Below are 15,000 nucleotides of genomic sequence, written 5' to 3'. Positions count from 1 at the left end.
TAAAACTCTGTGTTTTATTTCAAACAAGATCAAGCACGCAATGACAAAAATAAAATTCACTTTGATCTTGTGACTCTTTATCTAAAGATTCAATTAATTTTTTATTTGTTTTTTATAAATTATACATAATATTTATCAGGTGTGTAAACAACAGTTCCCAGTGCTGATGGAGGTGAGTTAACTGGCAATGTATGACTTGGAATACAATTTATTGACTAAAGATGATACTGACAATCAAACAATGACATTAAATCAGCATAAGACGATAATCAAACAGTCAACGTAGCCTAATGGCTATTTCATCATCTTCACTTTCTACAACACCATGGTTCTAGTTTCAAATGGCGGTGTCCCAAAATACGGTGCTGGTCTGTCCAGCGGTGGTAACAGCGGCAGGGGCTGAATATGGCGGTGGGTGTTTCTTCTTCCAGCTGGGCAGGATGGGCATACTATCTTGTTTACACAGATTTTTCTCGGGCCGCTGACGAGCTTTAATCTCTCGACACAGAACCTGTTTCTTTTCGATCATCTCCATCATGGTGGCGTCGCCGCAGAGCCACGGCATCTGGAGATTAAACGCACCACAACATCAGCCTGTCGACCATCAATAATCACTGAATGTATACATGCTTTTCTAAGGGCTAAAAGGTTTTAGGTTTACAGGCTGAGAAAGTTAGGGTTAGGACCAAGTGTTAGTGTTAAAGTCCAGTATCCTTAGTGGGTACCAAAAGGTGCACTGGCAGAAGAGGGGTTGGGTATAAAATACTTTGTGAAGTTCTTTCAATTATGCATGTTCTGTTAAGAACAAACATTTTAAAGTGGCATCTCTGGTTTAGGGAGGCAAGATGGCGCTATATGTTTTATCATCAAAATGATCTCTGACCTTCAATGCTTTCCAGTGTCTCATTAACAGTGAAAAAAGTTTTTAAAAAGTCTCTTAGACCTAACCTCCTCTATTAATTGTGTTCTATAAAACAATACAAATAAATCAATTCATGTTCTTAAATAGTAGGAAAAGTTGTGACTGTAGTAAGTGACTGTCTTTACATAGAGTCTTTACTTTAATAAGTAGGTGTAACACAGACAGACAGTTACAGACAGATGTGACTTCAGACTGAAGTTTATTTTCACTCAGTTTTATAAGTGTGTCACATAAATTATTTATTCATTTTGCAATATTGATTACAGTTGTGTAAAGGAAAAACGTCAGTTTAAACATGAATTAAATATTGAGATCATATCGAAGGAAAACAACACAAAAAGTCAGACATTTTGACTCTTTAGATGAATTACATTTGTAATCTTATCTGCGATAAATTTATTTATATACTTATGACAGATAGAAGATCAAAAAAAGAATTAATAAAAATGATATGTAAATTATTTAACAGTTTAAATAAATATTCTGTAATATATATACATATAATGATGTGTTTGAAAACATCATGTGATTGCTTACAATAGGTGCGTTCAAGTTTGACTTAATCTGTCAGCAGGGGTGGAGAGAGTTTGTGGTAAAAACACACAAAGGTCAAGTCGGACACTTTCTACTTCTCATAGCGTCAGTGAGACGAGAACAACCGCCAATCTACTAATTACTAATCATCACATTCAAAATAAAAGTTAAGCCGCACACCCTAATCAGCATGCATTGTGTTAAATCAACACTGCACAGAGCTGCATCAAGTCGAACGCACCTATTGACTAAACAGAGGAACATGAAACAATGAACCTACAACTCAGTTAGTTTGAAGGGTTTGAATTCAAAGTTGAATGAAAAAATGATAAATTGTTAACAAGTGAAGATCTCGGATACAATTCTTGTTTTTCGTTTTTTTTGAGGAGTTAGAGTTGGAAGGAATTTATTTAATAGGTTAGAATTTAGATGATTGATTGTTAATGAGTTTGAAATAATTAATTTGAATGAGGTGGGACAGTAGTTTGAAACCATATGATTTGGCATGGTTATTATACGTATTATGACATTCTTCAGTATAAGTTCAGTCATTGTTAAAAATTAGTTTAATGTTTGTTTGATGTTAGTTTGTGTTAGTTTGTTGTTAGGGTTTATTAATTCATAAATACAGTGTAACAGTAAAAGAAAGATTCATTTTAAAGAGAAAATATTTTTCACAAAATTTAAATGACAATTATTTTTAACGCATAAATGGGGCATACTTGTTTATTTGTTTACTTGTTTACATGGCAGCACAGAGGTCAGGTTCAGTGTTTTAAGTTAAATGTTGAATGTTGAAGTTGAATCCTGTGAAACAAAAAGTTCTTTATAATAAAACTGCTGCTTAAAAATAGGTCAGAGACAGACAGGTGAGACAAAAAGACAGGTGAGACAGACAGAAAGGTGAGACAAACAGGTGAGACAAACAGACAGGTGAGACAGACAGGTGAGACAAACAGACAGGTGAGACAGACAGGTGAGACAAACAGACAGGTGAGACAGACCCAACAGAATCTGCCTGCAGACCTCCACTATATCACTTCTGGCACTGTCAGGAAAAAAATACAAAAAACATTGAGTAAACACTTCCTGTCTACGAGGTTTGTTCATTGATTTATAAATTCTTAGCCCAATTAGTAAATATTGTAAAAAAAAAATTGTTAATTATTTAAATGTAGCATATTGATTTTGCTTAATTTGTCTACGTAGCAGGTAACGATGGAATCTATGCTAGTGTAGACACATATACATTTTATTAATAACAGTATCTTATTTATGTACGCTATTTATTTATTTTGTCGAAATAAGATTTAAACTCCATCCAGCAACACCAATTTGTGAAAAACATAAAGCTCATTGATTCAACAATTGGAGCTTACGTCTGTCTTTCTCAAGAACACTTCATTCATAATTTCCCTTTGAAGAGTAATATATTATAGGGTTGTATTGCAATAAGCTTCATTCAACTCTGGGTATTTTATATGACACTGTAAGCTGATGTGGCTACTTGTACTGTAAACCTGAGGAGTTTTAATAGAGATTCCGTTCAATGCATATTTTTAATGTCAGCACACATTACCAATAACTAGTTAAAACCATAATTTTTTCCTTAAAATAATGAATCCCTTATTTATGTCATGAGTCTTAACATCCTATATATAGGCCTTGTTATCATGGTATATAGTATACAGTAGGCTTTGTACAGCAGTTACTACTGCAGCTTTATTCCGTCACTTTACTTTTACACTGTACATTGTTGGCTTAACTTTATATATATGTATATAAGTCGACTAGAGATTGTTTTTAAATTGTCTTGTGCATTTTTATTTTATACACTTATTCTCTCCAATCATTGATATCACATTTAGTTAAGTGTCTTTGCTTTTTCTCAGGGTGAGGAATCATTTAAATGCTAATCTTAAAATATACTAATAAATAAGCTCTGTGTTCTTCATGCTTAAATCAAAATCAATTATTAAGAGATTTATGAAAAAACTTAACAAAACGCACAGAATAAAAACTACTTTGTGTTGTACTTTATTCAAAACAGCATATCACAAGAATTTCCCGTGTCAATTTGTTCAATTGTTGGAGCTTTGAACAGATTTCCTTTAGTTGAGAAACATGTGAAATAATTTTGAAGGGAAACACAACATTTTCATAACATGTTACAATGCGAGTCCTGCATCACTGGTTCCTTCCACCAGTAGATTTCCCACAAGCTGTGCAGGCTCTGCACTGAGCCCCAGTGCGTCAGGCAGATCCACATGTTGGTTCGGGTTAGGGTTAGGGTTCGGGTAAGGGTTAGGGTTAGGGATCGGGTTCGGGTTAAGGTTAGGGTTAGGGTTCAGGTTAGGGTTAGGGTTAGGGTTTGGGTTAGGGTTCGGGTTCGGGTTCGGGTTCGGGTTCGGGTTCGGGTAAGGGTTAGGGTTCGGGTTCGGGTTCGGGTTCGGGTTCGGGTTCGGGTTAGGGTTAGGGTTAGGGTTCAGGTTAGTGTTAGGGTTTGGGTTCGGGTTCGGGTTCGGGTTAAGGTTAAGGTTAGGGTTAGGGTTAGGGTTCAGGTTAGGGTTAGGGTTAGGGTTCGGGTTCGGGTTAGGGTTAGGGTTAGGGTTCAGGTTAGGGTTAGGGTTTGGGTTAGGGTTCGGGTTACTGCACTAAGCCTTTCTGCAGTCGGGCTCGTACCTATAGAAGACAGAGAGAGACAAGGGGTTGTCTTTCTATAGTTCAATTGATGTGCTCCTCTTTCTCAAAAATAAGAACATAATCAGTTTATTATCAAAATTCAAAAATAATAGTAATAAAAATAGAACAAATGTCATAATGTTAACCTGCTCAAATCACAAAAATTGTTACCTGTTACAAGTATTGTGGTCACCCTAGCTCAAATAATAACTACCTTTAAAATATTGCTAGACTTTAAGGACATTTTTTTCTTCATACCTTATATTGAATTATTGTAACAGTGTCTCGTTAAACTGCAGGTTATTCAAAACACTTCCGTGGAGTCCTCTCTCAAACCAAGCTTCCTATTACTAAGTGTCACAAGGGACTTAATCGTTTGGGGTTTAAATACATGTGCATTTGTGCCTGAAATATGCTAATATATAAACATTTGTGCTATGAGTTAAACGCGTTATTAACAACGTTAATGCAAACCCATTTTAACGACGTCAATTTTTTTCTCGCGCGATTAACGCAGAGCTGCCAACTCTCACGCTTTCGCCGTTGGTGGTTGACTAAGTCACAATAATTTTTTAAAACATCATCGTATCAGGCTGTCATGAATTACCAGGAGCCGGCGAGTGTGTGTGTCTGTGTGTGTGTGTGCTTCCTTGTCTGTTGTCTCTATTTCCTTTAGAACAATGCCAAGTGTTACAACGTAGATTGTGTTGGAATCTGGCGAGTCTACCAGAAATGCGATGTTATCAAGTGTGTAATCAGAGCTCTAGTGGTCTGCACTGCCTCAACGTGTAGTTACATTTTAGGGAAGTGCACGTCAGGGTACGGTGCGTGGCTCTGACTCTGGTACGCGTCATGTGACACAGAACAGAAGCATGAATTTAACTTTAGTCATACACTTATTGACAGTGGTAGCTATTTTGACAGAAAACACATGCAAGACCCATGCATTCAACCTTTCGAATAATGCAAATCAGTCACTTACCGCTGAAAAGAATGTTGCCTGCGCCGTAAATCATTCCCTTGTTATTTCCTGTCCTGACAGTGGAGGTGTCCTGAGAGCAGAGCCTGCGCCAGAAGCGAGCTCATTGTGGAGGTTTGCAGGCAGAAGCCTCTCGACAGACAGATGAGATTGACAGGTGAGATGGACAGGTGAGATGGACAGGTATTATGCAGGTGAGACAGACAGTTGTCAGACAGACAGGTGTACCTGTCTAAGGGCAGGGTGATGCGCTTCGTGCAGGTGACGTTGTAGTGTCGTTCCAGGTGAAGGAACTCCCGACGTCGAGGCTGAACGGCCCAGTTTACAAACAGACTTTGATTCTGCAGATAAAATCATTTCACATCAATAACCACAAACAGAGAATCCTTCACCTGACCTTCTCCTGACCTTCTCCTGACCTTCGCCTGACCTTCACCTGATGTTCACCTAATGTTCACCTGACCTTCACCTGACCTTCACCTGACCTTCACCTTACCTTCTCCTGACCTTCTCCTGACCTTCACCTGACCTTCACCTGATGTTCACCTAATGTTCACCTGACCTTCACCTGTCCTTCACCTTACCTTCTCCTGACCTTCTCCTGACCTTCACCTGACCTTCACCTGATGTTCACCAATGTTCACCTGACCTTCACCTGTCCTTCACCTTACCTTCTCCTGACCTTCACCTGACATACAAATAAAACTTGATTGATTGATGGACATTCACCTGATGTTCACCTGACCTTCACCTGATGTTCACCTGACCTTCACCTGATGTTCACCTGACCCTCACCTGACCTTCACCTGACCTTCACCTGATGTTCACCTGACCTTCACCTGATGTTCACCTGACCTTCACCTGATGTTCACCTGACCCTCACCTGACCTTCACCTGACCTTCACCTGATGTTCACCTGACCCTCACCTGACCTTCACCTGACCTTCACCTGATGTTCACCTGACCTTCACCTGACCTTCACCTGATGTTCACCTGACCTTCACCTGACATTCACCTGATGTTCACCTGATGTTTACCTAAATCCAACACCCCACTCACCAAACCTGCAAAAAATAATGTGAAGGTACCAAAAATAATTCAACATACAGAAATAAATCAAATGAAATGAATAAATAATCATTTTTTAGATATAATAGGAAGATAAATACCATAGGAAGGATATTCAAGGGTTAACCCTAACCCTTACCCCCCAAAGAAAATTTGATGCATTAAAAAAAAATCTATTAGGATGATATGCTGCCATTTTTTCAAGGATTAGCAGCACTGTAAAGAAGGACATGAGATCAGATAGCCTGGATGTGGCAGAGGCAGGATTTGGGATTTCTGAGTGTAACAAAATGCATCTACGTGAAATGAATGAAGCTAAAGCAACAACATCAGTGTGTCTCTTAGAGAAGCTGAGTGGTATAAATGGTACCCCAAAGGAGCTGTCATGGGGCTGGGTTCTAGGGATACTAAGGACTTAATCACTTCCAAAAAATAAGACCAGAACTCTGCTAATTTTGGACAAGAACAAAAACATATTGTGTGATCGTCCAGGAATGAGCCACATCTACTGAAAGTATTATTAGTGCCTGGAAATGACATGTTTGGCCTGGTGTTATTAAAATGAATCATATGCACAACTTTGAAAGATTGAATTCTACCTACATTGTTTCCCTTCCTTTCAGCACTGCTCTATAAGCTTTCTGTTTCTTATCAGCCCAGGTAAATCAAAAATATCTTTATCGAACGTATGACCTGATGTTCACCTGTGTGGAGCCTTTTCTGATTACACTCAAAATACAGCTGAACCGATAATAAAAAGGGAGACTAGAAATAGAGATCCAAACGGAATTGATGAACCCCCATCTGATTAGTGAGGCCGCTCTCTATCCTGAGGTGCTGAGGATTACTGACCTCCTCCGACTCCGCCTCCAGACAGCATCATGGTGGGGCTGACAGACGACCTGCCCATCCTGCTCGAATGTGGACTGGATGGTCGCTCTTTGTCTTTACTGTCACATCGAGGCAGAGACCTGTATTCTACAGACACCCAACAAAAACAAAGGTTGTGTCATAAATACACAATTCCACCTTCAGACTCACATATTTGTCCAAGAAAACACAGAAACTTAATACTAGAGACAAAGAACTGACTCTGACTAAAAAACATTAAAGACGGGAAGACTTTGATTAATTAATACAGATTTTACTTTGTTTTAATTTGTTAAAAATACTTTTTACATTAGTTATTAGTTAGAGTTATACTAATGTATCTTTTTTAGAAGAACCTGAACATGAAAGTTTCAACATTAAAAACTACAGCACCTGCAGCAGATAGTATAATAATAACTGGAGCTGCAACAAGGTATTAAATGGCTCTGAGGGCCCAGCTAGCATGCTGCAGCACGCCCGTGCATCCATCAGATGCTGCTGGAGGATGTTTGCTGATTATGAGTCACGATTCAAGGTCTGGAGTCAATTGTGAAAATTGCTCTACAACATGGCCGTCTTCCTGTTGGGCGGGGTTAAGAGCTGGATCGTAGAGGGAATGGAGGATCCTGTATCACATTGGCATCGGATGGCGGTGGACCAGGACCGAGGCGGCAGCTGATGATGGATCCTAACTGGCGGCAGTGGACAATGACTGTGGACTATAGTGGATCTGACCGGATGGTGGATCATGATCTTGCTGCTGACAATAGACTATGATTGCAGCAGGACTGCTTGATATATAGTATTGAAGTTATCCTTCAACATGTTTCCCCTCATCATTGCTGCTGAAACCTTTCTCCTGATGATGTTCTCCTCTACACATCTGTGTCACTTGTGTCCGTCCTGGGAGACGGATCCTCACATGTGTCTCTCTGAGGTTTCTACGTATTTTCACCTGTTAAAAGGGTTTTTAGTAGTTTGTCCTGACTCTTGCTGAGGGTTAAGGACAGAGGATGTCTCACCATGTTAAAGCCCAATGAGACGAATTGTTATTTGTGAATATGGGCTATACAAATAAAATTTGATTGATTGATTAAGAGCGGCAAGACGATTTCCTCTAGGAAAGCACGTGAAGACTTCTAGGCGGTGGTAAGATTTTTTCATAGCACTGTCCTAAAAGAGTAAGCCCTGTGTAGCAGAAGAGGATGGCGTCTTCCACACTCACTTTGTCCTGGTCGGCAAACTGCAGTGGGTGGAGTACATGGCAGACTTGGGGTCTGAGGAGATGGAGCATAAACTGCTCCAAGGTTTTCACTATCTGTGATGTTACAGCAACTGGTCAGCCTTCTCACATCTCATTCCATTACATTTCAATCAATCATTCAATCAAATTTTATTTGTATAGTCCATATTCATTTAGCTGATGCGTAAACCTGTACCACCAGCCCTACCAGTGGGTCTGGGTGTGTGAGTGAAAGAGAAGGGAGAGGAGAGAGCAGAAGGGCTGGATTTATTGGCCAGTGTGATCCAGTGAGAGCTAAGAAGTCAAGAGATTGTTGGGTAGCAAAGCCAGAGGTGAAGTCTGTCTTGTAGAGTAGCTGATCTCCTCTGACCTTGTCTGCAGTGATGGAGGTTGCATTGTCCATGATGGCAGCTTGGAGGAGGGGCAGATCTGTGGCTGATGGGGAAGGTGAGGGAAGAAGGACGGAACAGGTAACCCAACCCTAACCCGGGATGGTTTTCATACCATCCCTAACCTCCTTCATGTTGTTGTCCAGTAGTTTCTTTTCCACTTTTCTTCTGCATGACTCTTGAGTTTCCCTTGAATGTGTTTTGTCTCTGCCGGATTACAATCTTTATGCGCAATGTTTTTCTTATTAAGAAGGTCTTTGAATCTATTAATATTCATGGATTAGTTGGTGGGAACAACAACTTTCATGCAGAAGTTCAGGTAGTCAGTAATGCAATGTGTGAACCCCTCAATGTCCTGACTGTCTGGTTCTTGCAACACACTCCAGTCAGTGGAATCAAAGCAGTCCCTCAGATCCTCCTCTGCTTCTGGAGACCATATTCTAAAGAACTGTGTTTTGGTTGGTTGCCTTTGTACCCGTGGCTTGTACTCAGGCTGAGGAAGGACCCCCAATACTGATGCTATCTCCCCAGTGCTGGCAGGGGGTGGAACTAGATGCATCCCTCACATTAACATACAGGAGGTCTATTCTCCTGTTCTTCTTGGTGGAGCAGCTGACAAAGTGATCAAATTCAGAGAGTGTGGAATCTAGTGTAAGATGATTCAATTTTCCAGAAATTGCAATGGAGGCCTCAGGATGTCGTGTTTGCTGCTTAGGGATAGTGGAGGGGACACACAACGCCTCTGTGTTTCTCCACATGGAGGGATGTACACACAAACAACATTTGTGTGTGTGAACTCTCTCAACATGTTGGAGACTCAACGCCAGCAGCTCAAAGTCCCAACAGCAGATGTTCTCCTTCACCATTCACATCTGTGTCACTTGTGTCCGTCCTGGGAGACGGATCCTCACATGTGTCTCTGAGGTTTCGACCTTCTTTACCTGTAAAAAGGTTTTTTAGTAGTTTGTCCTGACTCTTGCTGAGGGTTAAGGACAGAGGATGTCTCACCTTGTTAAAGCCTATGAGATAAATTGTGATTTGTGAATATGGGCTATACAAATAAAATCAGATTGATTGATAACTTCCATTCACCACACAGCTAGTAAAGAAGGCAGAGACCGGTCATGTCACATTCATAGCTTTAAGCACAAAGTAATGGCAGTTTACAAACAACTTTTAGGTGCATTACCATCAGCCTCCGACCTGGAGGCTGGAAAACTTGTGTGATTAAACCTTGAAGGACTTTGGAAGAAAATCAAACACAGAGAAGCAGAAACGTCATCGGCTGGTTACGTGCGTTTGGTTTGACAAAGAAAAACAAAACAATAGAAGAAAACATGAATGCAGTCTGAGGAGGCATAATTAGCCTTTGCAGCATGAGTTGGAAATATATTGTTGTCTTTAGTCATAGCTTTAGAAGAACACAACATGCAGTTGGGGGGTGCTTCCCAGTAAGCTCCTTCTCATTGGCTATTGCTTTCAGAGCTATTTCAAAATTCAGGACCGATTATCCTCCAGTATGCAGAGGCTCTTAGTCTTCAATAAACACAAGCAAGTCCAGTTCCATAGATACACATATCTGAAGATACCACGCCCTGGATAATAATAATAATAATAATAATAATAATAATAATAATAATAATAATAATAATAATAATAATAATAATAATAATAATAATAATAATAATAAGCTTATTTATATAGCAAGAACCTCCATGAAACAAACTGCAGCTTGGGTTGGTTAGGGGTATTAAATGTGTCTATGGGCAGTTTACATTTGATTGACAGAAGTCTGATGATGTTAGGTACAAAGTTCTTACCTTCACCCTCTCTGCTCCTCCTGCTTCCTGAACTTCTCTTCACCACCTGTCGACCTGACGTAAACACATTGTTAAGTTCGTCCGATGGGCTTGTTGGAGTCCTTATTGAAACATTCTGCATGGAACCATGGCTGGAGGAGGAGTTACTAAGTTTAGATCTGCTTCCCCCTGCTTTGTGTGAGGATGATGAAGATGAAGAGCGAGGTATACTTCCGCCAGTTATCAATGTGTCATATGGCGGTGGCCTCTTCAGGCTCAGAGGGGTCAAAGAGCGACCCATGCTGACCGGAGATGGACATGCTGATTGGCTACGGGGGTAACCATGACCATCTTGGGCTGAGCCGGATGACTTGTAGAAGTTTGACGGGAGAGGAGGAGCTGATGATCGGCCAGAGGATGTGATGGTGTGGTTGGAGGAGAGGTCTCTGTCTCGATCTCTGTCTTTGCGGTGGTGGCTTGATTTCTGAGGGGATTCAGGACCACTTGATTTGCTGTAGGAGACTGGTTCTATCATGGGAAGCCGGGTAACATCTAATGGTGTAAGGGGAGACTCATCAGAGTTGGGGGAGCACTGAGCTGGGGCAGGGGGGAAGACGAGCAAGGGTGGACGATGTGTCAGGAGATTCGGGAAGGGTGGAGGGATGTCGCAGAAAGATTCATGGGACCAGGCATCAGGATCCATGATGACAGAGGGAGTGTCCTGCACAAAATCCTCCAACATCGGATATTTCATCTCCTCATATACAGACTCACTCTGATCATCCTCCACCACTTCCTGACCTTTCAACTCGCCAAGGATGTTTCCCACCATCTCAATATAAACTGGCTCGTCGTCGTCCATGTCCCTTGATACTGGACTCTGACTCTGGGATGAAGATTCACACCACCTCAAAGAAGACTTCTTTTTGCCGTGGTTATGGATGTAGGACTCGTCAAAGGAGGTGCTGAGTTGAGTGTTTGGGTTCCTCTTAGGTTTAGGTGGAGGCATCTTCTTGAAGTCATCAGTGTAGACAGGGCATTGAGCTGCAGAAGGATGTGCACAAGAGAGATTTACAACAAGTCCTCTGTGACTTCTTGCTAATGTTAGACTTGTAACACCAACAAAAATAACAGACTGATTGATATTGATCAAACCAGCAAATGATGAGAAAATTTCAATTCAATTTTATTTGTATAGAGCCAAATCATAATATACATTATCTCAAGGCACTTTACATAGAAGGTCAAGACATTCAAATCGTTTTTAATAAAGAGAAACCAACAGTTCCCACAATGATCAGCACTTTGTGACTGTGGAGAGAAACCTCTCTCTATTTCATCATTTAGTCTGAAAACAATCATCATCATCGTTTAAACTCTGAATTTAAACTGTTTGAATAATTCAGAGGGTTCCTCACCCTCCAGCTGCTCCATCATCTCTTTGGTCTCTTGTTGATCTCTCCTGATGAGTCCAGAGCCTCCATTCACCATCTCAGAGCTGCTGCTCAGTTTGGTGTTGGGGTCTCTCCTCGGTTTGGGTGGGGGTTGTTTTCGGTTGTGGTTGGACTCGTCCTCTCCTCCGCCCACAGAGTGGAGGGACTGGGATCGGACTGTGAAGCCCTGACTTGGAGGGGGTAATCGGTCTTGTGGTGCTGGCAAAGTCATGAAACCCATCCTGTAATGTCGTCCTGAGTATGACACGTCTGTTGCCATCGCAACATCTTCCCCAATCCTGAGTGGATGAATGATGGTCAAACAATCATGATCCATTTACACAAATGAGGAAATCAATGCATGCATCATGCTGAAACAAATCATTACTATCATTCAAATTTACAGCACACTGAGGTTCACTACACTCTCTGAATAGTTACGTTGTTATTAAGTAGCTTTCTACTGATGTTCATCATTTACATTTGTCAACACAGAAATATGAGCTGAGAGTAAGATCTTGAGTTTTTTATCTGTTTTTGTATGTTCTACCTCTTGATGGTTTCTTGCTGCCATCTCTTCTTTTGGTGTTTTTCCTGCAGATAGGTCCAGTTGGTCTGATTACGAATACGGTCACTTTCTCTGGCAATGTCCGAGGCATTTTGTATCACCAAACCATCGTAGGTTCGAAGTCCACAGTCCTCCACATACTGGAAAAACCTGGTGATGGAAGGCACCTCCTGCTGAGATGTCATGACGTCAAAGACCTGACAGGGCGATCAGGAAAACCCAGATACTGTTAGTTTCTGAGTGAGTTACAGCACAGAGGTTTAGAGGTTAGGGGTCAAAGGTTAGAGGTCTCTCTGTCTTCATATGTATAAGGTTAGGTCAGGGGACTCCTTAAGTGTCAGGAGGAGCACAGGGTAGGGAGGGAGTCCCCAACCCTGCTCAGAGCACCTCATGACTAGATCTTCATCACACAAAGAAATACATAATACAACAGGGGGTTAGGTTTAGTGATTGTTAGGGTTTAGGATTGGGACACGGGACATCCAGAGGAGTCCAGGTGAAAAGGGTTAGGGTTATATCTCCTTATATTCTGGGTTATTTCCACCTTGCATTCTCTGCTGCAACATCACAGTCACTCAGTTAGTCTCTTACTGTTAAACATTCGTGTCAGAGTCCCGTCTCTCAAGTTATTTTTTGTGTTTTTATTCAATTATTCAGGTGTCCCTCTCATACAGACCACTCATCTACAGCCGACACCATTTTCTCCAAAAACGATCTTCTGTCCTCAGAAACACCGACACCCATTCCCAAATCACTGACCTGTCCACGTAAGTGTTTTCACAGTTCTTCAATAAAGTCATTGACCGGCTGCTTCACGTGAATGAGCTGTGATCTCACCGCGTCTCGCTCTGAGCGAGTGAGTGGGGGCGGAACCCTGAGGCCTGTGTGTGTGTGTGTGTGTGCACTGTCTGGGAGCAAACACACACTCGCTCCTGGTATTTCACATGACGGCCTGATACGATGATGATTTAAAAAATGAACGTGAATCTTGTGAATGCCACTTACATTCACCATATGGAGAGAGAGTATGTCTGTGTGGCTGGGGGAGGGGGTGGAGGCAAGGAGGGGGGGGTGCAATCTGTCGAAGTTCAAGAATGCTTTATTTTGTGTTAATAATTAGCAAACATGCAATAAAGTGTTGTATACATGTTGTAGGGGGAAGAGTCTCTGGACAGGGGTGTTCAGACCCCCCTGCCCCCTGGTGGCTGGCGTGGTGGAAGCGAGTTGCCGGCAGCAGAGCGTGAGAGGCCGTGGAGCTGAGCAGGGATCAGTGAGGAGCTGGTCCTATTCAAAGGGACCGCTTTGGTGAAAGAATGCACTGTGATTGGTGGGTGACTGATGAGCACTCATAAACCTATCAGTATCTGTAGCGTATGACAACTGAGCACATGACTCAGTTCCTGCATGAACTAACACGATGCTTCATGTGGTGAGTATTTCATTAAGTGTTGATCTGTATTTCTGTGGAATCAAACCATGATGTCTGAGGAGTCACGGGCCTCTTGTGCCTGGTGGAAATTTGCCTTCAGGTCTGAATTGAATCGCTGGAGCTGCTGCAAATATGTAATGACAAACGGGATGTGTGTGCAACAGTAAGTTTTGTATTTTCCTGTCTTTATAAAAATGTTTCTGACTTCAGCTTTAATGGCTCTCAACTGAACTTGATGTGATTGATGGAGTATTTATTAATTTATGAATTTATTGAAAGGTGGTTTTGCAAATGACTTACTGAAAGATTGATTGAAAAAACTTACCTTTAAAAATCTAATTCTGTCTCTCTGTATCTCAGTGTCGCCCCTCCCCCAGCTCTCTGTCTCTCATCCTTCCTCTAAAAATGGAACAGGGAGTCAGCTGATCGTAACCTAGCAACAACAGCATCTCTTAGAGGAGTATGATGTAATGCCTTCTGGGAGAGTGGAGAGTGGAGGAATAGAGGAGAGGAGAAGGTTTGGCTTGGTCCCTTTATTAGACCATTACCAGAAAGAAACCATCTCAAATACAAACAAACAAAATTGAAGAGGAAAACAGAAAATGTTAAAAACAAGGTCTCTCATTAGAAATTAATACTCAGCTCTCCATCTTCATCCACAAATGGAAAATCCCCCAACGCCCATGTCACTGAGAGTCTGTATCTTGTCCATAACTTTGGAGAAGGCATGCTTGACTCTCAGTTAAGCTTTCAGCAGCCGGTCCATCACAGGGTCCACACTGCCAATGTTTTGAAGCTGCTTCTGGTGTGCCAGCCAAATGCCCAGAAATAAAGTTTAGCAAATTATGTATATAAAATATAATATTTGGTGCCAAAAACAAACCTTACCATGAAACAACTGTTTTAAAACCTCAAACATTGCTCCCAGCCCAGGGCACTGAAAATTATATATTCAAGTGTCTCTGTTTGAGAGCAGAAACTACAACCTCCACCAGCTCGGGTCGAGGTGTATCTGTTCTCAGTCCACCGGACTCTTCCATCTTTGCCAAACAGCGTATGCTCAGCACCATAGTGCAGATGTGGC

The 15,000-nt window shown here is 41.5% G+C and overlaps 1 protein-coding gene across 1 annotated transcript; it reads right to left on the bottom strand.

The window, feature by feature from the left end:
• Nucleotides 1-337: 337 nt before the first annotated feature.
• nyap2a (neuronal tyrosine-phosphorylated phosphoinositide-3-kinase adaptor 2a) lies at nt 338-12,672 on the bottom strand. The gene is made up of 6 exons (XM_061073802.1): nt 12,470-12,672; nt 11,905-12,218; nt 10,508-11,530; nt 7,038-7,163; nt 5,346-5,458; nt 338-565 (listed from the first exon to the last, which is right to left on the bottom strand). The coding sequence occupies exons 1-6, from the start codon at nt 12,670-12,672 to the stop codon at nt 338-340; spliced, it is 2,007 nt and encodes a 668-aa protein (XP_060929785.1).
• Nucleotides 12,673-15,000: the final 2,328 nt, after the last annotated feature.

Source organism: Limanda limanda, chromosome 6 (genome assembly GCF_963576545.1).
Source record: "Limanda limanda chromosome 6, fLimLim1.1, whole genome shotgun sequence".
In the NCBI taxonomy this organism is placed as follows: Eukaryota; Metazoa; Chordata; class Actinopteri; order Pleuronectiformes; family Pleuronectidae; genus Limanda; species Limanda limanda.
This window is presented reverse-complemented; position numbering and strand designations above follow the sequence as displayed.

Excerpts from the sequence above, each read along its gene's own strand:
- nyap2a (XM_061073802.1), bottom strand. The coding sequence starts at position 12,672 with ATGACATCTCAGCAGGAGGTGCCTTCCATCACCAGGTTTTTCCAGTAT. Across the intron at positions 11,531-11,904 it reads GATGATGGAGCAGCTGGAGG|CTCAATGCCCTGTCTACACT; the intron begins GTGAGGAACCCT and ends ATCCTTCTGCAG. Across the intron at positions 5,459-7,037 it reads TGGAGGCGGAGTCGGAGGAG|AATCAAAGTCTGTTTGTAAA; the intron begins GTCAGTAATCCT and ends TTTTATCTGCAG.